The sequence below is a fragment of the Heloderma suspectum genome, chromosome 1 (assembly GCF_057233095.1).
Source record: "Heloderma suspectum isolate Gila_16-S chromosome 1, 16-S_ref, whole genome shotgun sequence".
Classification (NCBI taxonomy): Eukaryota; Metazoa; Chordata; class Lepidosauria; order Squamata; family Helodermatidae; genus Heloderma; species Heloderma suspectum.
The window spans coordinates 362,837,501-362,861,437 of record NC_139458.1 but is presented as its reverse complement, the minus strand read 5'-3'; the positions used below and the strand labels follow the sequence as shown (position 1 = coordinate 362,861,437).

Genomic DNA, 23,937 nt, shown 5'->3' with positions numbered 1-23,937 from the left:
CCAGCACCACCTTCTGGAATTGGCTATCCAAACAGGAGCGGAACCACTGCAGTGCAGTGCCTCCAACTCCCAACCCAGACAACCTATCAGAAGGATACCATGGTGGATGGTATCGAAAGCCGCTGAGAGATCCAGGAGAATCAACAGGGTCGCACTCCCCCTGTCCCTCTCCCGGCAGATGTCATCCCACAGGGCGATCCCATAGATTAAACAAGCATTACGTTACATGGCTTACTGTAAGCCATATAAAGACCTTTTCATTTGCCCAGGCCTTTCAGTTTCATATCCAATGCCTGTTGAGGTGTGATCATTTTTAAAAAAAATCTGGAACTGATCTGCTGTTTTAATATTGCTTTTATTTTCTGTGACATTGTGAGCCACCCTAAAAGTTCACAGAAAGACAGGATCAATGTTTTTGATCCAGAATTCCTGTGACCGAAACTTTGCTTATGGGATGCTCCTGCTGTGGTGGGGGATGCAAATTTAGCCAATTTCTCTTTCCCGCTGAAGTCCCTGGAAAAGCTGAACCAGAGGATTGGAAAAGCCTTCACTGGATCTTAGTCCTTTCTGAGAATGGAAGGAGTTCTTCCATTCACAAAAGGGACATTCTTGATGCAACCCAATAAAAGTAATAGGAGCAGTGTTTTAAAAATAGAATATATGAATAATTATGAATAATCTCGTAAATAGCATGATAAGGTTGGAATGTGTTTTTACTCATAATGAATGTATTTAATGGGTATGCAGATTATGACCAGAATCCAAAATGTTGTTTATGGTCATGCAGAGGGCTTGTGCCAGCCCAGTGGCAATATTTTATCAGCTGACCCCCATGCTACATCACAAAGTGCTTCTGAAATTCCCGTTTCAAACATGGTTTGCCATGCAGAATAGGCAGCATTCTGCCTATTCCTTATAAGGAATAAGAATAGGCAGCATTCTGCCTATTCTTGGAGAAAAACCACATTCTCTTTATTCTGGTTTTTAAAACAATGGAAGACATTACCCCAAGTTCTGCAGATAAAACAAGTATTTTTCCTTTGGTAGTTAAGTCTTTATAGAGAGAATCTATTTCTGCATGATACAGTTGTGTTCTTTCTTCTGTTGTCTGTGTTTCAACTGAAAATAGTATGTTTCCAATCCTGAAAAGTATGTGTGAGAGTGCATATAAATAAATAAATATGAAAATACAGATTAGTCCCTCAACAAATCGTTCCAACAATTGCCTTCGTTTTTATATTCAGCTGGCAAAGTAACCAACTTCAAACACCAAAATTAAAGAAGCAATATCAGAGACAACTTTGCAGATTTTTTTTTACTGTGCTAAAATACATTTAAACAAGTATTTCCAAAAATGCTTATACTGTATAGACCATAAGGAATGGACAGAATGATTGACTGTAGCCTTAGATATTACAGTATCCATATAAAAATTAGCACATATCATTCAAAAGAGTGCACAGAAGTGTTTGCACATTATGTGTGCAAGCAGGTTAGCATTATGTGCACAAGCAGAAAGCCTCGGGCTCACACACTTCCCCCTCCCCTCTTCTCCTTCCATTTGCCCAGGAGAAGGAATAAACCAGAGTTAAGTTTCATAGTAAATTCCTGGCTTGCCCTTATGTGCAAACCAGGAACTGTGGAAACTAGTCAATTGTTAAACAAATCAATGACAAACCCTCCATTATTTTGCTCGTCTGTTTAACGAACCAGAGTTTATTTTAAACCACAATTCCTGCTTTCCACGTAACAGCAAGCTTACTCCTCCTCTCAGTCATGTGGAAGGAGGAAAGGGGAAGGGAGAGTACATGGGCTCACTGCTCATGCATGTAGCACTAAAATAGCATTATATGCGAACACTGCTTATCACTTTGATTTTTTCCCCTACATAACAGAAATCCACAATAGTATAACTACTCTTCTGTAATCTATTGTGGATTTCTGTTATGTAGGGATGTTATGTATCTAGTATAACATATTCCTTGGTAAGCAGGAGCATTAAGAAGAAGAATGATAGGTAACATGTGCTGTCCAAACTTTGTGCATACCAGCGCAGCTTTTTGCATGGATAAGCTAAAACTATAGTAGTGAATACAATCTATTAGCTGTTAATGACATCAGACTTGCATAAAACGTTAGGGCACTTACATGGTTGTAAAGAGATTATTAATGAGGTAGTAAATTAAAAGCACAGAAAATACAGTTTTGCAGACAATCTTGACTAGAGGTGGGGTGTAGCAGGGGGGCGGGGCGGACTAGAGTCTTTGTAACATTCTTAGCCACTGGCTGCAATAACATTGATTAAAACAAAGGCTAGTAAGCTTATTTTGCCTATAGTTACATGACAGACTAAAAACTTAACATACTTATCTCCTGTTATGGTAATAGTAAGCCCATCATATTCTTTTCCTGGATCTTTGAGGCTTGGGACTTTGGTGTTGACAGTGAATCCATCTCTTGTTTTACTGTTAAGCTGCTTCCAAATAGACACCAAAAAATGGAAAACAATGTTGACCTTTAGTTTATATTCCACACATATTGAAGAGAGTTTCAGATTCCCTATACCCCACAACAAAGGTGACAATAATCCCAAAAGGGAAAGGCTTCTTTCCCTTTAAGAGCGCTGCATCAGGGTAAAATCCAACAGGTGAATTCTTCCTCTTATTAAAGGAGAGTTTCATTTCTCACCCCCCCTGGGGGGGGCTCTTAAAAGGACAGAAAGTTGGCCACTACTGGACCGTGGGCAACTTAAACCTATGGCCCTCACCTTAATTTCAAAAGCCCCCTGCAAGCAACCTCTGGCAAAAGTGACGTATCCCTCCCCTGGCAACCCCCTGGGCAAGGAGGGAGAGAGAGAAATAAACGGGTGGCCCTACCCACATGTGACTCCACCCCCTGGCTTCTCCCCTGCCCACCATTAGCATGCAGTTCCTGACAGACTACCTTTAAAGGAATGTGGCCCTCAAGAGAAAAAAAAGATCCCCCCCTCCCCAGCTCTAAATAGGTAAGTACCCTAACTGGAGAAAACTATGGTTCACTTGGTAGACTGAACAGCTGCAGTATAATACAATTTTTTTTAGATATATTACACTACAGAGAGATGCTGGAAACACAGAAGAGCTAATAGCTTCCCCTGGGTGTTTGTACTTGGGCTACCTCATATTTTCCTACTCAGATATCAATTGCATGTCAACATGCTGCTTCCTACATGGAAATCAATATCTGCATAGGAAAAACATCTTGTCGTCAGCCATTATAAATTATTGAGTTCTTTAGCTAACTGCCTTTTACCATAGAAACAGTACTCCGTAAATGCTACATAGCGAACCTTGGGGGGGAGGGGGGATTATTTTCCAGCTAAAATTATTTATAAATTTTGAAATTCTACCACAGCTTAACCCTACTAATAAGAAACACATTAGCCATTCTAGCAAAATGAAGTGTCAGGCTTCTGCACAAAAAATTATTAACCTTTTTGATTCCATGCGAATTGTATCTACTTATTTATTCAGCATTTGTTAAAGAAAATGCTCCTTATAATGGGTACATAACACAATGAGTTTATTTTCTTCACTACGGTTATTTTGCATTAAGAAATTGAAGTTATATTAACATACACCATTCCAGTTTGAGATGTGTGTTTGTTGCATTTCTATACCATCTTTCTGTAACCAAAGCTGTTTACAAAAAAACAGAAAACAAAAATCATAAACAAAGACATGCTAAACAAAGAAATGTTAAATGAGGTCACTGAGGTCATCAGGGGGAATGCTCACTGTTCTCTGGGTGGACTGGAGTCCACCCAGAGAACAGCCTTTAGTGTGGTGGTCCCCTTTCTATGGGACTCCCTGCCTCTGGAGGTTATGCAGGCACCAATCTTGTGTTGTTTCTGGTGCCTCCTGAAAACATCTATATAGCAGGAAGCCTTCCTTGACTGACAAGCCATGGTTTTTATTACTTTTTTTTTTTAATCTTTTACATGGAGTTTTATTCTTTTATCTTATCTTTTGTATCTTTTATTGCTCAACGCTCTGGAATCTGTTTAGATGTGGAGTGGTGTATACATGTTGTAAATAAATAAATAAATAAAATCTTTTTTTAAAAAAATAACAATTTAAAAAGCCAAATTAAAATGGTGTGCCTTAACCCCCTTCCTAAACGCAGAGAGAGTGGGGACCAGTCATAATTCAAGAGGGAATGTGTTCCTGAGTCTGGGAGCAACAAGGGAGAAAGCCCTTTCCCACATGCCCAACAGGCAGGCCTCTGTAAGCAAGGGTGCCTTCAAAAGAGCCTCTCCTGCTGATCTTAGTAACCAAGGTAGTTCATACCAAGATAGTAATAGATACTATTAAAAGCACACAGTAGCCACACTAGGCCAGTTTATAAAGCCCAGGAAAATATCTTGCTAATTCTGATAAAAGAGACTATAACATATAGAAACTAGCTTGCAGTCTAATGGGCAGCAGAATCATAGCCCAGTTTTAAAAGGCAACTTTTAAGTCCATTTTCCCCTTCACATGATATTTGAATGCCAATCCACATACCATTTCATGCATTTGAATGCCAATCCACATACCATTTCGACTGTCATGCAGATGTAGTCGCTGCTAAAGTGTCACCACATAAGACATTCATTCAGCAATATACAAAGCAGCTTTTTATGTCTTCCTTCCCATCTTGTGACTGAGCAGTCTCATGGCAAATAAGAACTGCACAGCGCACCCACCCCATCGCCCAAATGAAAAGACATTCCTGGTGGACATATCTGAAGAAGCACAAGCGCTTCTACTTGTGCTTTCTGTATAACCTCAGAAGCACTGAGTGGCACTGGCCAGCTCTCCATGCAGAGAGGTGCAAGCTCCTGCCCCCACATCTGGCATCTTCCCATTTCTCTGCTGAAAGATGATACATCTCACTTCAGGCATTACACAGGAAATGTGAATAGCAGCACCTTTCATTTCATTTCATTTCTTACATTTCTATACTGCCCAATAGCCAAAACTAACTGGACAGTTTACAAAAATTAAAAACCTTAAAAGTACAATATTGTTAGAACCATTGGCATATAAACATACAATACACACACATATATAAACAATTTAACAATCAACAACAAGAAATCCCAGGACCCAATTAAAAACCATATCATATGCTGCCAAATGCCTGAAAGTAGAGGAAGGTCCTAATGTGGTGTTAAAAAGATAACAATGTTGATGCCAGGCAGGTCTCATTGGGGAGGTCGTTAATCGGGGGGCCAACACTGAGAAGGCCCTCACTCTTGTTGCCACCTTCCGAGCTTCCCGTGGAGGAGGCACCCAGAGGAGGGTCTTAGACGAGAATAGTATACAGACAGATTCATGCCAGGAGAGACGCTCCTTCAGGCATTCCAGTCACTAGCTGTGTAAGGCTTTACAGATCAAAACTAGCATCTTGAATCTGGCTTGGAAACATACAGTCAGCCAGTGCAAGTGGGCCAGAATCAGTGTTATATGTTTGGACTTTCTGGTCCTTGTTGTCAATCTGGCTACCACATTTTGCACAAGCTGCGGTTTCTGAACTGTCTTCAAAGGCAGCCCCATGTAGAGCACAAAGCCATAATCTAACCTGGAGGTTTCAAGAGCATAGACAACTGAAGCCAGGATATCCCTGTCCAGATAGGGGCGTAGCTGAGCCACTTGTGCTCTCTTTCTCTCCCTTTCCTCTTGCAAAACAAATTAGGGTGCAATCCTACACAATTAGATAGAAAAAGTCCTACAACTCCCAACATTCTCCAGCTAGCATGGCTGGCTGGAGAATGCTGTGAGTCGCATCCTTAAAGTCCAAAAGACAAGTCAATATAGGTGTCTGTGTTACACTAGTGGAAAGGGACAGCGGGGTATTACGTTTCATAAACATCTATACTAAGGCAATTAATTAATCAGTCTATTAATATAGAGGGCTTTTAAGTTTTCAGTTCTTCACTTACTATTGAGTTTGCATGATCTTACCCCTAATGTTACAAAAAACAAGTTAAAGGATGTTGTGGGGGACAGAGAGCGAAGGGTACCTTCATTATTGGGAGAAGGTCTTCCACTTTATGGACCTGTTCCAGTGCTTCCTGAACTTCTAGTAGTTCTTTGTGGTTATTAGCACTAAAAAAGTTAGACAACACACAGTTTTATTTAAATATTTCATAACCTGGCTTTGGTTTTTATATGAAGGCACAAGTATGGCACCAAGCTAACTCATAACATATATCCTTTAGCCTACCTAGCTTATATTATTGAGATGGCTTCATTCAGATGCCAAGCTAAAGTGAGGAGATAAAGGTATTTGCCTGTTTTCCACAAACCACAGTTTGCCATTATTTCTGAACGGGGACAATTCGTTATAAGGGAGGGGCTGTGACTCAGTGGTAGAGCCCCTGCTTTGCAGGCAGACGGTCTCAGGTTCAATCCCTGGCATCTCCAGGTAGGGCAGGAAAAACTCCTGCCTGAAACCCCAGAGAGCTGTTGTCAGTCAGTGTTGACAACACTAGGCTATATCGACCAATGGTCTCATTCAGTATAAGGCAGCTTCCTATGTAAACTGCACTTAGTTTTAACTATGGTTTATCTGAACAAGCCAACTTCAAATCATAGTTAAAACTAACAGCAGTTTGTCCCGTTTAAGACTTAGGGAAGTATTCCATCTTCAACTTGACACTCCATCTGTTGTGCAACATTTTCTCTTTACACATTTCCACTTCCATTTCTTTTAAAATTGTGCATGAATAATTCTAATGATTTTAAAAAGCATATTATTCACAGGTAAGGATTTGACTTCATTTTCCTTTCCTCCTGTTGAGACCATGTTTTGTAATTATGTCAATAAATATGGATTATTTTCTTCTCCAATTATTCCTCTATTAGCTCTTATTTTGTCTTCTTTCCCCAATTCTGCTGCTGCTCTGTTCTATTCTACATTACCAACAAAACTAGAACCGTTTCTCATCTGTCTCTTGTTCCTTATCTGTGGTTAGCACCTCCTTCTTTATCTTCTATTGTTTTCTCAAGCTTCTAAGAACACAGAGCGTAAGTCCTGTGCTCTTTCTGATCTTACTCATTTTAATGTTTCTACTACTAATGCTACTCTTCATCCTTTTCTACCTCCCGTCACTTTCCTGGTTGATTTTCCTAAATCATCTTTTTCTTCATTTATGATGCCTATTTCTTTGAGACTCCTCTTTTTTCTCTTCAGTCAATCTGGCAGAAAAGAACTGCAAAAACATGCAATTTCCAACTTTTAAGTCTTGCTTTTAAAAACTGTTTGTCTCCTTCTGTTGCAAAGGCATTCTCATTCATTCCCAGCTTGACTACCATGATTCTCTCCTTTCTGATTTGCCTCTTTCTCAGCTTCACTGTCTCCACTCTGTTCTTAACTCTGCTGCCCGCGTCTCTCCCCGCCCCCGCCACCCATTTCATTTTGCTCATATTTCTGGAACCTTTCATTTCCTTCCATTTCCTTATCAGAAAGAGTTTGTTACTATTTTTGTTTTTAAAACTTTTCACTCTCTGTTTCCTCCTAATTGATTTATTTTGTTCTCTCCTTCTCGCAGTCTTTGCTCATCCAGTACTTTTCTCTTGGCTAAACCTCTGGTTACTTCTTCCGTTTCATGCCTCTGTGCTTTTTCTTTCACTGTCCCTTTTCTCCGAAACTCGCTGACTCCTGATATCTACATCACTGTCCTTGAGTGTTTGAAAACATGTCCAGGTCTTTGACCTCTATCGCTTCCTCTCCTCCTTTCTGTCATTAAAGTTTCATCTTGTTTAGACTGTAAGCCTGCAGTTTAGTTTTTTAACTACTGTACAAACACTAGGTGTACAGCACTTAGTGCTTCAGTTGCTTTATAAATAAAAAAATACTATATTATTAACAAACGAGAAGAATTTATTTACCTATGATAAACAAAGATCCTGTCTTTGATAAAATGAAGCATCTTTTCAAAATATTCGACGTATCTCATGTTAATAACCTGTCCCCTGTAGATACAAACATTTAAAAAATGAGATATTGAACAGTTAGCTAGCATTTACACACTGTTAATAAAAGTACACACATGATTCCTGTGCAGCAAAACACTGGAGTATAAACCTTGCTCAAGAAACTCTTTCAGCAATGATCTACCTGCCTGAATGAAGTATAATAACTAGCAGAGCAATCCTAAACCATGCTGAAGGCTGGCTGAGGGGTTTGTGTGGGAGGGAAGCGCTGCACTGCCGGCAGAGGAGTTTTGCCAGTGGGGCGACACATCCATCCTGAAGGCCCTTTGCATGCCTGTGGAAAGCTCTGTGGGACTAGTCCAGCCTGTGGCGGGGGCCAAAACGGGGTGTTCTGGGGTGGCCTTGGATCTGCTCAATCCAAAGTCCTCTTGCTTCCCTGACAGCCTCCCCCCACCGCCGCCGGAATCGGGCCTCTTAACTATGCCACCCTAAAGCTGACATAGCTGGCTTCAATGGGAAGCATTTTTGTTTGCTTGCTTGCTCTCAAAAAACAAAAAGGTTAAAACCTGGGGAAAAGCCCTCACATCTCCCACTCTGGCTATAGTAAGCTGGCGGACTTGGGAAGTGGTGGATCTCTCACCACGTTACCCCCCCCACACACACCTTTAGGGTTTCTCTGTAAGAATGAAATCTTAAATCGAGTACGCTGCATTGGGAACAATGGAATGTACTTCTGAGCAAATATGCAGAGGATTTTTAACAATTTTCAGTTGATATTCATGGGTAACAGCAGGCTTCTTACAAGTATTGCACAGGTCTTATCTTCAATAATTCATGCAGTTTTATACATACAATAAAAATTGTCAGCAACTGTTGCTCCTGTTTAGAAGCAAATGTATATAAAAATGTGAAAAACAACTCTTATTTAGTTATTTCAAATATTTCATGGCTGCCTTTTGGGGCAGAAGCTAAAGTAATTTAGGAATATATTTCAATACAGAGAATATTTCTACAGCCTTAAGGAAAACTTGGGGGTAATTGCTCTTACGTTTTACATTTATAAGATTGCAGTCTCTTGATTTTAAGCCATGTGAACACATTAAGCTACTCAACATTGTGCATGCATGGCAAAGGCGCAAACATTTAAGTATGAAAATATGAGTTATTACTGCTTTTCAGCCTTGTGGTTACATAGACTGCCCATAATCCATCAAGATTTTTTCCCCAAACAAGCTCCAGTGAAAAGAATGAAAGGTCATCTACAACTCATTCGTTTCAAGAGACATGGGCAGTGGAATTACACTTGCTCATACTCATTTAAACGCCACTCTTCAGCTTCAATATAGTATCTATTTTAGGCAATGTTTGCAAACAAATATCAAGAACCTTTGTTTTGCCCCTAGAATGCTATGGATGTGCCTGTAAATACTCAAAAATGCATGAACGGTAGAAATAAGAAAAGAAGAAGAAAAAAAGGCTAGACTGTTGCCAGACACACATATACTCAAAGGGAAAACTACGTACCATTATTGCATTTGCTGAAGTCCTTTCTCGTTTCCCAGTCTACAAAACAAGATTTTATAGAGCAAACTTTATAGTTGCAAATATCAGGTGACAAATCTACTTGTCAATCACAGGGGTTAATAATGGGGGAGATCCAACACTGTGCAAGTAGTTTTTTATATATATATATATATATATATATATATGAATGAACTTCCCTTCCTCTCCCAGCAGTCCTCCCAAATCTGATCCGGGGGGGCGGGCACAGGGGGCTGCAGGTGGAATTGCCCCCACCTCATTCCACTGACAGAAGCTGTTCCAGTGATGGGAGGTACTAATTGTATGTAACCCATCTCAAATTCCATTTATCTGAGCCTGCTGTTCTTAATTACATTTATCAAAACCCATAGGGGTGGTTGAACTGCTGTGCGTAAAGAGGATTTGCGTAAAGAATGACTATGAGAAGTAGCTTGAAAACAGTCCAGTTTAAAGCAGATTCATCAATGCAGAGTGCCAAAATTCGAGGATAGAATTAGCAGAGAAAAGGAGAAGGGAAAGCATGAGGACAATTTAATTATTCATACCTTCCATTTGTGTCACATCTCACTGCGGCATATCATTCACCTTCTGTACTGACAACAAGATGTTTCAAGTTACAAAAAAGGGGCAACTGATTTTTTCTATTTTAATTTCCAGAATTCCAGAATTAATGCTGCTATATATCTAACAAGAATTCAATGGGCTACATCCAATGTTGCGTGAGCCCCCTCTCCATTCTGCTGATAGAAGCCTTCTGCAAGGGACACTAGTTGGATTTCACCCAATGATTCAGTACAGATCTAGCTGAAGCAACATCACCTTCTGAAGAGGCAGCTCTTTGCTGCGCTGCACTGCCTGTATTAGGCGATGTTGTTGAAGGGACACCGACAGCCTATATCCATTTATACACAACAGTTTTTAGATCCTGAATTTAGACTTTTAGAACTTGTGTATGGATCTGCATAATTTAGAATTTGTGTATGGATCTACAGTTTTAGATTTGTGCATGGCTCTATATAAGGAATAAAGGCAAGGGGATTAATATTCCAATGGACTTAAATTGAGCAGAAATGTAAGCGAAAATACTATCCTGTACTTTGAAAGGTTGATGCTTTTGCTAAATAATAGGCAGAGAAAAACAACAATCCCCAAAGGTACTTTTAAAATGAAGTGTAGGTTAAATAGCTTTTAAAAGCACCACAAAACTATAGTAGGTTATCAAAATGGAAGAGTTTTTTATGTTATTCTGCAGCCAGTCAGTATGGGAATCATCCATGAGCAATACTCTCACACAGCCCAACTGAAGCCACTGAGATGTCATGCAGGTTTTGTATTTGATAGACTGCACTTACAATGACTATACAGTATCCCTCCCTACACTTAAATAAAATACAGAAATGAGGTCACAGCAAGGATTCAGCGGTTCTTACCAGGAAAAACAAAACATTCGGCAACTTATGCATATCCCCCCCCAGCCCAAACCCCTGTGATTGACAATATTTATGCTATGTTCTCTACCTTCACTCCTTTTTTGGATGCTGAGATGCATGGAATCCTGTTTTGTAGTATAGGAGAAGAGGGACATACAACAATGGCTGAACTACTCTTTGAAGAAAGATGAACTTTCTTGTGATGGAGCACATAACAATACTGGATTATCCGTGTTGCATGTATTACTTCTAGACAAACCTGCTAGTATTTTAGGAGCCACTACAGGTTTCTGCACAGGAAAATGCTGAAAGATTTTCAGCTTCTTTATCTTGAAAGTTTTGGAAGATTTATTTGACCCCAAAGTAACATAGATGTACAAGTCCGGGGGAGAAAGAGAAATCTCTTGAGAGGGACTATAATTTGTTCACAGGACAGAAAAACATATGAAACATTAAGTTTTCATGGGAAGAAAAAAGTGTTATAAGGCAAAGTCAAAAATCCCAACACATAAAAACGCATATCATGACATGAATTTCATGAAGCAGAATAAACGATTCTGGCACAACTTCTGAGGCAAACAGATTTCACAGAAGTGTCATACCTGATTAGATTAATGTGATTATTAAAGCCTCTGCTAAGACTTCGAGCTGGCATTTGGTCTAACCATAGTACTGGCTGGTCTGGGTCAGCTATCCTGTAAAGAGACACTGCATCAACACCGTTACAGGTTCATCGGTTGTATAGATTCAGATCTAGGATGCAATCCTATGCATGTTTAAACAGAGAAAAGTCCTGCAACTCCCAGCATTCTCCAGCCAGCATTGTAGGACCTTTTTCTGCCTAAACATGCATAGGATTGCATCCTTAATGCCATTTTTAAAGAAAACTTTTGTATTGCTTCTAACTATAATATTGTGCTAACTTCTAGGAGTGCCTGGATGAGATTAAACTGGAAATCTGAAGTATTGAGATGTTTAGGGTGAAGAACTCACAGACCTGGTTCACATGTAACAGTGGCAAATTTGCTGGGTTGCATGCCCTGCATGAGCCACTGCAATCAACCTCCAATCTGCTCGAATGGAGGTTGTTGCATGATGTGAGAATCCAGACACTATAAGTTATTCATTCGTTAAACAACCCAAAGTTAACCTATAATTAGTTGGGTTGTTTAACCCATGAATAACCCATAGCATCTGGTTTTGCACGTCACACAGCAACCTACCATCAAGCCAACTGGAGGTTGTTTATGCAGTGGCAGCGGCTCATGTTTCACACGCAACCCAGCAAATCGAGGGTTAATTAACCGATGACTTGCTGCCATTACCACTGAACAGTGCCATAGATTGGGCCATAGAAGTTATAATCAACAGCAACGTAAGGACAGTCCTGCTGGTTCAGGCGTTAATCCAGAATCCGGTTTCCTACAGTGGCTAACCAGATACCTTCAGGAAGCCCACAAGAAGGACGTGGGAAGAGACAATTATTCAGAGGCATGCTGCCTCTGATCCCAGATAGCCATCATGGCTGGTAGCCTGGGATACCCTTATTATCCTCTGTGAATTTATCTAATCCCTTTTGAAAGGCATCTAAGTTGGTGGCCATCACCACATCTTCTGGTAGCAAATTTCATAGTTTAACTATGTGAAGAAATATGTTTGTCCATTATGAATCTCCCATCATTCAGCTTCTTTGGGTGATCCAAGAGTCTCGTATTATGAGAAAGGGAGAAAAACTTCTCCCTATCCACCTTCTCCACACCATGTAATTTTATAAACCTCTATCATATCCTCCCTTGTCTTTTTTCTAAACAAAAAAGTCCCAAACACTGTAAGGTTTCCTTACAGGGAAGCTGCTCCCACCCCCTGATCATTTTGGTTGTCCTTTTCTGCAACTTTCCCAGCTCTACAATATGATTTTTGAGATGCAGCAACCAGAACCTGTGAGGTAGGAACTATCGAGAACTATAAACTTTCCTCAGTCCATTGTGCCTCTGTTTTTATTATGCCTATAACTGTTCAGCACTTTCGACAGCGATAATGAACAAAATTCACAAAGTAAGAGTTCAATAGAACTCCTGCTTTATTACCTTCGCCATTTCACAGCAATGTCAAACATATCTCTCCACTGCATCAGCCTGGTTTTCCCATTCATCCGCACTTTTGAGTTCACCCATGTTCTCTGTACAGCTTGCATTACTTCTAGCACAGCTAGCCCCATTGCTGTACAACAAATGAAGTAGGTTACCAGTTAAGCCCATTCACATTTATACTTCATGTATAAATCTTGGGGGAAAGTGAGGCAACTAAACTAACAGTGCAATCCTGGTCACTTTTACTCAAAATTAACTGCCACTGTGTTCAGTTTATTTTATTTATTAATTAAATTTATTAATCGCCCATCTGGCTGGTCACCCAGCCACTCTGGGCGATGTACAGCATATAATAAAACAGTTTAAAACAATAAAAGTCTACAATAAAAACATTTTCTAAAATACCCTAACCCACCCCAAATGCCTGCCTGAACAATCACGTTTTTAATGCACAGGGGAAGCTCATTAAAGAGGGGGCATGATGGAGTTCCTTAGGGAGGGAGTTCCACAGAGTGGGGGCCACCACAGAAAAGGCCCTCTCCCTCGTCCCCACCAGTCTAGCTGTCCTGGCTGATGGGACAGAGAGAAGGCCATCTGAGGCTGATCTCGTTAAGCGGCCAGTCTGGTGTTGCTGGAGGCACTCCTTAAGATCTGGAGGCACTCCTTAAGATAGGCTGGGCTGGAACCATATAGGGTTTTAAAGGTCAAAACCAACACCTTGAATTTGGCCCGGAAAACAACTGGTAACCAGTGCAACTCCTTCAGCCCTAGAGTGATGTGATCTTGCCGGCAGCTGCCTTTAATCAGGCGAGCCGCCGCGTTCTGTACCAGCTGCAGCTTCCGAACTGTCTTCAAGGGTAACCCCACGTAGAGTGCATTACAGTAGTCTAAACGAGAAGAGACCAGGGCATGTACTACTGATGGGAGCAGATGGTCAGGAAGGAAGGGGTGCAGCTGCCGTATCAGATGGAGTTGATATAGCACTGTCCAGCTCACAGCTGACACCTGAGCCTCCATGGACAGCTGGGAGTCCAAAACGACCCCCCAGGCTGCGGACCTGGTCTTTCAAGGGTAGCCGTACCCCATTCAGCACTAGGTCAACATCCCCCAGCCTCCTCTTGTCTCCCACCAAAAGTACCTCGGTCTTGTCAGGGTTCAGCTTCAGCTTATTCCTCCCCATCCAGCCACTCACCGTCTCCAGACATTTGGACAGGGATTCTACAGCCAACCTTGGTGAAGATTTGAACGAGAGGTAGAGCTGCGTGTCATCCGCATACTGATGACACCACACCCCAAACCTCCTGATGATAGCCCCCAGCGGCTTCACATAGATGTTAAATAGCATTGGGGAGAGGATGGAACCCTGTGGCACCCCACAAGTGAGTGGCCATGGGTCCGAAACCTCCTCTCCCAGTGCTACCCTCTGGTACCTGCCGGAGATGAAGGACTGGAACCACCACAATGCGGTGTCTCCAATGCCCAACCCCTCCAGGTGGTCCAGGAGGATACCGTGGTCAACGGTATCAAAAGCCGCTGAGAGGTCGAGGAGATCTCTCCCCTTTGTACACTTACTCCCAGGTAAGTGTACAAAGGATTGCAGACTAAGAGAAGCACTGAAGTGAATGATAGCACAAGGCTTAGTATTTAATATAACGGGGGCGGGGTTGCTGCCTCATTAGGTTTTTATACATTATGGAAAATGACAGCTTGTAAAACTTTAGCATGTTTGTTTAATGCATGAATGAACTAAACTACAATCAGCAGAAAGCATGTTTTACAGCTATATTTAAAATATCCAAGTGTTATCATAGCAAGCAACCCCACAATTTTATTTGCATATTCAGATCATGTTTTCCCAACATACCTCTGTGTATTCTCTTGTTTGGAAGAAATCCAGCAGTCTCATACTGCATTAGTGAACCCAAATGATCAGCTATACATATCATCTCTTGTACTTCGGGCTTATAGTTTCCAAATTTCTGAAGCAGCACATCCCTTAAAATCATGAACAAAGCTGATATTAAATATCAAAATGAAATTTTAACAGATTCTGTATTTAGAATCTATTTAAAACTATACGTAGCAGTCTGCAACACAGACACACATTAGAAATACACTTTAAGAGTACTGATTGCTTCCCGGTATACCGCAATAGCAGCATTTGTGCTTCTTGAATGCATTAAATAACTCTATTTGGGCAATCCACTACTGTGTCCTGTGGCTATTTCTTTACTGATGAGGTCTGACAGCTACAACAGAAGGACTGACTGTCCCTACCCATCTAAAGGAGGTTCAACAACTGCTCAGCTCCTTCCGGCAATAATGCCAAGATCACAACTTCCAAGTGCCCACAGGGTAGCCAACTGATAAGAAGCTACTGAAAAACAACCTAAAAAATTATGTTTCAAAGAATATCCATTTGCTTGCAAAGATTCTTTCACTAGCAGGAGTGCAGTGAACTACATACAGTGTCTTCACATTCAGCCCTGCTTACATAAAACAGAACTCTCAGCACAGCCAGCGTAACAGGAAGCTAGTGGATCGTGAAGCCAAAAGAAATGAGCTGAAACACTAGTTTCTGGAACAGGGTAGGTCAACGGAGCTTGCAGAAGGAAGCTCCACTGACCTCTCCCATTCCGGAAACGAGCGTTGTGGTGGGTCCCCACTGGTGCAACACAAATAGTGGGAGCACAATAGCAGAACTGGATACTGCCTATTGTTAAAGATGAAATACTAAGGTATTTGCAGAAACTTTATAATGCAGAGTAAAGCCCAAACCAGTAAAACCTCTTTCTATACTAACTTTTCATTACTTTGGACCTCTAAGATCGTTATGGGTCCACTTCAGTTTCAACAACAAAATATACCATAAAGGAGACACTGTCACAGCCATTGTTTAGAGTTGTGTCAAAAATTGAGCAGGGCTGAATAAGTAACATTTGAATTCCTTTCCCCCACATTTTAGGTGAAAAAACATGAATTTGCACCTGTTATAAATACTATAAAGGCATATTTTACATGGGTAACCATATGCAGATTGCTCAAGATTAGAGATGTAAAATTTCTGAAAGTTTTGATGCCATGGAAAAAACCACTTTTTGTTCCAGAAAAAAATGAAAATTTGGGGGAAAATGGAAAGATAAGCAATACTTATTTTTTAGTGCTCCTTATAGATCTAAAGTCACTTCGTTGTTTTAGGACAGTTTTCCCTAGCCTGGTACCCTCCAGATGATTTGGACTTCAGCTCCCAGCAGCATGGGCAATAGTCAGGAATACTGGGAGTTGTAGCCCAAATCATCTGTAGGGAACCAGGTTGGGGAAGGCTGATTTAGGAACATAAAATTATATTATGTATAACTTGGTTTGTTCATAAAGTTATCATTAAAATTAAAAGTATACTCAGTTTCTAAATTTGTAATTATTTTCTGAATAAGCTATACTTTTAAAGTTATTATGTCAAACAGGATAATTTTGAGCAAAGCAAGTTATACATAATAAATGTTAGGTTCCAATTTTACGTCTGACCAGAGAGAATTTCAGCCAGTAGTCCCTGAAACATCTGAATCATCCTAGAACCCAGAGAAAGCACGAAGAACTGGAGGGGGAGGAAGACTGGGGTACAGCATCTATTCCTGTTGGTAAGGAAGTTTAGGGAAATTCCTAAACTTGTTTGTGGGGTAGAGTTTAGAGAAATCTGGTCTGAAGGAAAAACTACTGAGATTTTATTTAGCTGGGAAAGACTCTCTCACCTATTAGGAATGTTAAGCAGCCATATTTAATGTACGAGATCCCACTGCTGCCTACACCATAGTAACTAACCCACTGAGTTTCTTTTAGATGAAGGGGGTTTGTTCTACTGGCAGCAGTTAAAGGTTTTATAGCTGAGGCAGTATTCCCTAACAATGAGGTCTAATTGGGAACTTTATTAAAAACTGTGGCAGTGAGTTCCATAGCCCCACACCTCAAAGTTAATTAAAAAAAAGAAACATTAGTGCACACCTACACTCTGTTCTGTTGCACCTGGTGGCAATGGCAGGATAACCTATGGTGTTTCTTTCACATGTGGGTTTTAGATTAGAACTACATTAATTGACTACTCCAGCATCTAACCAGAACAAGCCCAGAAACACAGGACTCTATAGAACAAAACTCAAAACTGTCAAGAATTTATACTTTCTTCTGTAGTATTATATGGTGACTCTACTCACATATTGGGAAACTAACTGAGCATGACTTGGAGCAACCCTAAAGGTCTATCAGTAAAAGATACATTAGATTAGTAATTTTAATAAGGAATGGAAGAAATAACTATGTTGGGAGTGTTACAGATAGGTTTTTTGTTTTTTGTTTTAAATCCCCCCATGGCTTCATTATTTCCAGAAATTTTACATCTCTAGTTTTTCTATAAAAGTTTTATTACATAGTTTTTAGAAATCATTAGGGGGGAGTAAAGGCCGGGTAGCAATATATCAACCCTTGTCTTAAATATTTTATTCATCATTCTAAATAGAAATATTTCATAATCCAAAACTGTTCAGTTTTTCAGAAAAAAATAAAAATGGCACTTGGGGAAAAACAGGGGGAGGGGGGAACAGTCCCCCCCCCCCCATTTTGTCCATTCTTTTCTGGGCCTTCACATACTCTACTTAAGATTTTAAACACTTCCAGTACAGTTCCAGTCACTCACTAAAGCACTGGTTTTTTCAGTCACTCACTTTATATGCGGCTGTAGTCCTGGCTGTTCTTCATAGTCTTCTATGAGAAAAGGAAGATTTTTGGCCCAGTGATCTTTAAATTTTCCAGGAAGATCCATATCTATATTGTATTCTGTAAGTGGGGTATCAAGATGTGCATGGAGATAGCGAGAATATTCTGGGAAAAAAGAAAGATAATTAAGGCTTTCTTCCTGTAAGTGATCTTGAAGGACCTCTAGGTCAAACATTTTTCATGTGATCTGCTACAGAAAATCACATGAGTATAATCCACACTATATCCTGTTACTGTTCATGTGTCATTTCTAGGTATCCCCCACCCCAAGCAAAAGGACTGCACTTCTTTAAGGCAGCACAAACCTTTGGGCAACTGTCAAGCGCAAATCTCATGATACGCATCTTCCTGAGCACTTTTCCAATATTTTGCCGATTTGTTGCATCAGTTTAGCAAGGAATCTGCACCACTGCAACCGTTAAGCTTTGCTATTTCACAAGACCACCTTACATACTTTTCCCCTTGGCAAACATCAAATCTGTCAGGTTGTGTATGTAGAATTGCACAAATTCAGCCTTTGTTAAGGAAAAATAACCTGTGATTCAGGAGTAAGTGTGTATGCACAGAAAATGCACAAAGATTGCACATTGGTACAGCAAGGGATAAATGTGAAATGAAGTATCAGAAGAGTGCCAGTCTGGTTGGATCCTAATCCTAAAACCTAGATCACAGTCCACTGCTTTAAGAAGCCTTATGCATGACTATCTATTTACACCTAAAGCATAACCATAACATAACTGGGGTGCCAATTATATGTCAGCAATTAATTCCACAGGTAAGTAGGAATTATACAGAAGTCTAAACAAGTGCATGTACATTTTTTGGTAAACAATTATATGCAAGCTTCAAGTTATCTTTCTACTGCACTTCTTTGAGGTAAGAGCCAAATTAATTATAAAGACTATAGGAATGATGTCAGGGCACAGCACTTCTGATGTTGCTCTAGCGTAAATTGATGCCAGCACAACGTGCGTTTGCACTAGCGAGTGCTACTGACTTTGCATTAACATTGGCTTATACTAGCGCAAACATCCATAGCACTAGTGTTGCAGAACTCAGAGTCAGAGAGACCACGGAGTGAAGAAAAAAGAGTTTCTTTATTTAACGCGCGGGCTTAAGGCTGGAATCATTTCCAAAGAGCCAAAAGCCCCGATTTACATCAGCAGATTGTTTTTATAGACATTGTGACACATAGAAAACGGCTTCTCCTCTCCCTCCCGTGTGGGGATGCAGTCCTCAACATTTCTTCTCCTAGCACCATTGTTTATAATACAAGAAATGGGTTATAGGGTAGCCATGATAAGCAGAGAACAGCAGAGAACATGATATACAATTCTATGACCTTAGCCTTTGTTGACAAGATAAGAAATTCCTGTGTCTCGTCAGCTTACAAACATATAGTTCAGAGAGCAAGAGCTCAGCAAGAACATGAAGCATGAGACTGCATGAGGCTACTTAGTCTGACCCCCGATATGGCTGCTACACTAGCACTGTGACACTGTTGGATCCTTCCCTGTACACTGTACAGTAGAGAATTTGTGTACAAGTGTATCTTTAATAATGTCCACAAATATAATGCTTAAGTGTATGTAAATTCAAGTATAAAACAAAGAATATTTCCTTACTTGCAACTTACCTCTGAGGTATTTCACTTTCAGATATTCTGTACTAGCTTTCTGACCAGGCAAAGGATCATTTAGCATAGCTTTAGTTTGAGCTTTGATTCCTTCATAAAACTGGCCCATGGCGACATGACTGAGACCTTTCATATACTGGCACACTTCATTATATGGCTCTAGTTGCAGACATCTCTAGAAAATTGAAAAGGAAATAATAAATCCAAGATGTGTAAGAGGTTTCAGATAAATCAATCACAGACATTTATTTACTCTTTATTCATATGCGTGCTTTCAGTTAAAGAGACTGAAGCTCTTATTTCAAATGATCCCCTTTTTCACTTATAAAAGGGAGCTTTTATTAATCTTCATTAAATAATCCATGATTATGCTTTCTGTGAGTCAAACACAGGCCTGTTCACAGGGAGTTTTCATCCTAGTAAGACAGAACAGCCCCCCTGATCAGATCAAGGTTCCATCTAGTCCGCCACCCTGTTTCAAGCAGTGGGCAGGCAAATGGCTGTTGGAAGGCCACAAACAGGACATGAAAGCAATGGCCCAGCTCTGTTGTTTATCCCCAGCACTTGGTATTCAGAGGCACACTGCTTCTGAACATGGACATTCCATTTAGCAATCATGGTTTACAGTAACCTTTCCCAGTTTTGTGCCCAGATGTGTTCGACCACAATGGCCATGCTGGCTGGGAATTGTGGGAGTTGTGGTAAAGGACTTCTGGAGGGCTTATAGGCATTAATAATCCTATCCCATCATGAATTTGTCTGATCCCCTTGTAAAATCACCATATGCATGCCACTGTTTGCTTATACAGTAACTTTTTACACACAGATGTTGCTAGCATATATGATGGAACTGTGGCTGGTACTCCAGCTGCACCAGTGCTTACCTTAAAGTTCTTTAGAGCTTCATCCAGGCTTCCATGATGATAAAGCATCATTCCCCCAAGCTGAATAGTCTGAACATGATTTTGATTTAGCATCAATGCCTTCTGAAAGTTTTCTGTAGCGGCTTCGAAGTTACCAAGTTCTCTAATGTATTCCATAAAATGATAAATGAAAAGCAAAAAGCAACAAATGCACTAAACATTTTCATTTAATAATGCCATTCTTTAATGAGATTACCTAACACAGGCACTAAAAACCAGTATCATATCAGAGGTAAGTTCAACAGGAGATTTGTCATTCATTCTGGCTGCAATCCTATACAGACTTATCTGGGAGTTGTTGTTGTTGTTCAGTCGTTCAGTCGTGTCCGACTCTTCGTGACCCCATGGACCATAGCACGCCAGGCCTTCCTGTCCTGCGCTCTCTCCCGGAGTGTGCTCAAGTTCATATTCATGGCATCGGTGATGCTATCTAGCCATCTCATCCTCTGCTGTCCCCTTCTCCTTTTGCCTTCAGTCTTTCCCAGCATCAGGGTCTTTTCCAGAGAGTTTTCTCTTCGCATTAGGTGGCCAAAATATTTGAGCTTCAGCTTCAGTATCTGTCCTTCCAATGAGCACTCAGGGTGGATTTCCTTTAGGATTGACTGATTGGACCTCCTTGCAGTCCAGGGGACTCGTTAGAGTCTTCTCCAGCACCACAGTTCGAAAGCATCAATTCTTCGGCGCTCAGCCTTCCTTATAGTCCAGCTCTCACAGCCATACTTTACTACTGGGAAAACCATAGCTTTGATTAGACGGACCTTTGTCGGCAAGGTGATGTCTCTGCTTCTTACTATGCTGTCTAGGTTGGCCATAGCTTTCCTCCCAAGGAGCAAGCGTCTTTTAATTTCATGGCTACAGTCACCGTCTGCGGTGATCTTGGAGCCCAAGAAAGTAAAATCTGTCACTGCTTCCATTTCTTCCCCTTCTATATGCCAGGAAGTGATAGGGCCAGATGCCATGATCTTCGTTTTTTTAATGTTGAGTTTCAAACCAGCTTTTGCACTCTCCTCTTTCACCCTCAACAAGAGGCTCTTGAGATCCTCTTCACTTTCTGCCATTAGGGTGGTATCGTCTGCATATCGGAGGTTGTTGATAATTCTCCCAGCAATCTTAATTCCGACCTGTGATTCATCCAACCTGGCATTTCTCATGATGTACTCTGCATATAAGTTAAATAAGCAGGGTGACAATATGCAGCCTTGTGGTACTCCTTTCCCAATTTTGAACCAATCGGTTGTTCCATGTCTGGTTCTTACTGTTGCTTCTTGACCCTCGTACAGGTTTCTCAGGAGACAGGTAAGGTGGTCTGGTACTCCCATCACTTTAAGAATTTGCCACAGTTTGTTGTGATCCACACAATCAAAGGCGTTAGCGTAGTCAATGAAGCAGAAATAGACGTTTTTCTGGAATTCTCTTGCTTTCTCCATGATGCAGCGAATGTTGGTGATTTGATCTCTAGTTCCTCTGCCTCTTCGAAACCCAGCTTGTACTTCCGGTAGTTCTTGGTTCGCATACTGCTGAAGCCTAGCTTGTAGGATTTTGAGCATAACCTTGCTGGCATGTGAAATGAGCGCAATTGTGCGGTAGTTTGAACACTCTTTGGCGTTGCCCTTCTTTGGAATTGGAATGTAAACTGACCTTTTCCTGTCTTGCAGCCATTGTTGAGTGTTCCAAATTTGTTGGCATATTGAATGCAGCACTTTAACAGCATCATCTTTTAGGATTTTAAATAGCTCAGCTGGAATACTGTCATCTCCACTAGCTTTGTTGTTAGTAATGCTTCCTAAGGCCCACTTGACTTCACTCTCGAGGATGTCCGGCTCAAGTTCAGTGACCGCACTATCATGGCTATCAAGGACATTCAGATGTTTCCTGTATAGTTCTTCTGTGTATTCTTTCCACCTCTTCTGAATCTCATCTGCTTCTGTTAGGTCCCTGCCTTCTATGTCCTTTATCATGCCCGTCTTTGCACAAAAAGTTCCCTTGAGATCTCCGATTTTCTTGAAGAGATCTCTAGTCTTTCCCATTCTGTTGTTTTCCTCGGTTTGTTTGCATTGTTCATTTAAGAAGGCCTTCTTGTCTCTCCTTGCTATTCTCTGGAAATCTGCATTCAGTTGGATATATCTTCCCCTTTCTCCCTTGCTTTTCGCTTCCCTTCTTTCGTGAGCTACTTGTAAAGCCTCATCAGACAGCCACTTGGCTTTCTTGCATTTCTTTTTCTTTGGGATAGATTTCGTTGCTGCCTCCTGAACAATGTTACAGACCTCCGTCCATAGTTCCTCAGGCACTCTGTCTATCAGGTCTAATCCCTGAAATCTATTCCTCACCTCCACTGTGTATTCATAAGGGATATGATTTAGGTCATACCTGAATGGTTTAGTGGTTTTCCCTACGTTCTTCAATTTAAGCCGAAATTTTGCAACAAGAAGCTCATGATCTGAGTAAGTCCCTCTTAACACAATGTTCCCACTTAACTGCACATTGTGGGTTAAGCAAGGGTTGTTTAACCCTCAAATAATTCACAATGACCAAGTTCGGACGACACACCGCAACCCCCAATTGAGGGTTGCACAATCAAAACGGCCACGGCACACACCGCAGCTCATTGTGGGTTATATAACCCACAATGAGCTGGCCACATCATGTGAACTGGGTCAATGAGGCTTACTTCTTAAGTAGACCGCATTGGATTGTACTGTAAATCTAATATGCTTAGGATATTAAAATGTTAAAACCTATCTGAAGAATGACTTTAAAAATACAAATTATTTTAGCCAAAGAGATTATTTTTACTTCACAATCATCTTAAAATAACTTTTCACCCCATTAAATCATTGAAGGTAAGTTGCAACACAAGGTTTGATGCAAAAGCTGTTGTGACATGAGAGATTTAGCAGGCTCGTATTATGCAGTCTGGCTTGCGAATGTTTTAGAATACGTTCTTTGCAGAATTCACATTTGAGGGCCAAACACTGAAATTAAAAACAATTGAAATTGCTTACCGATAGGCCTGCCCCAGACTTTTATATGCATCTATGAAATCTGCTTTCTGCTTCAGGGCTTCTTTGAATGATTCAACAGCTTCCTGTATAAAGTACAGTAGTCAACTATTGTTCCTTATTTCTACTGAGATTAATTACTCTTACTGGGATTTTAGAATGTTCATATAAATACTTTATGGAAGACCTGCACAATGGCTTGCATAGACAAATACAAAGCAGCACACAGTGGAAAAAGATTTATAATGGCATCTGCAAAGAAGATTTTCTTAGAAACTTCAGAGGTTTTCAATCCTCATTCCACAACTATGTTACAACTAACAGAATCAGCGCAATCTAGGCACGTGAAGCACTTTTCAGTCTCCTTAAACTGTAATGGAGAGAATTAACCATGTCTTTAAACATTTCCTGCAGAAATCAGCGAAACTACAGTGATTTGTAAAGGGAAAGAACACTGATGAGTAAACCAACGAAGGACTTAAAATCCAAACAAGTGCTATGGCAACAGTGAAATGAAAATTGAAAAAGGAGCCCTGGGCCAGATAAGTAGTAAAAGTAAAACAGCATATAGCATATAGTAGTCCTTTTC

General features: G+C 40.6%; 1 protein-coding gene across 8 annotated transcripts in view; it reads right to left on the bottom strand.

The window, feature by feature from the left end:
- The window catches only part of TTC13 (tetratricopeptide repeat domain 13), a 47,947-nt gene that overhangs the window by 5,303 nt on the left and 18,707 nt on the right, over positions 1 to 23,937 (bottom strand). For 3 of the 8 annotated variants that reach the window (XR_014786763.1, XM_084828077.1, XM_084828080.1), the window contains 12 exons: positions 23,352 to 23,434; positions 20,311 to 20,452; positions 19,427 to 19,601; positions 17,739 to 17,895; positions 14,888 to 15,018; positions 13,021 to 13,153; positions 11,536 to 11,628; positions 7,917 to 8,000; positions 6,047 to 6,131; positions 3,618 to 3,677; positions 2,367 to 2,473; positions 1,007 to 1,142 (listed from right to left, as the gene is read on the bottom strand). Coding sequence is in view for 6 of the 8 variants with exons in the window: in XM_084828077.1 (XP_084684203.1) it covers positions 1,007 to 1,142; positions 2,367 to 2,473; positions 3,618 to 3,677; positions 6,047 to 6,131; positions 7,917 to 8,000; positions 11,536 to 11,628; positions 13,021 to 13,153; positions 14,888 to 15,018; positions 17,739 to 17,895; positions 19,427 to 19,601; positions 20,311 to 20,452; positions 23,352 to 23,434 (1,386 nt within the window). In the remaining 2 variants the exon portion in view is untranslated. Of the gene's footprint in view, positions 1 to 1,006; positions 1,143 to 2,366; positions 2,477 to 3,617; positions 3,678 to 4,727; positions 4,896 to 6,046; positions 6,132 to 7,916; positions 8,001 to 11,535; positions 11,629 to 13,020; positions 13,154 to 14,887; positions 15,019 to 17,738; positions 17,896 to 19,426; positions 19,602 to 20,310; positions 20,453 to 23,351; positions 23,435 to 23,937 lie in introns of those variants that run through there. The other 5 variants (XR_014786764.1, XM_084828079.1, XM_084828078.1 and 2 more) reach the window with 4 other exon arrangements.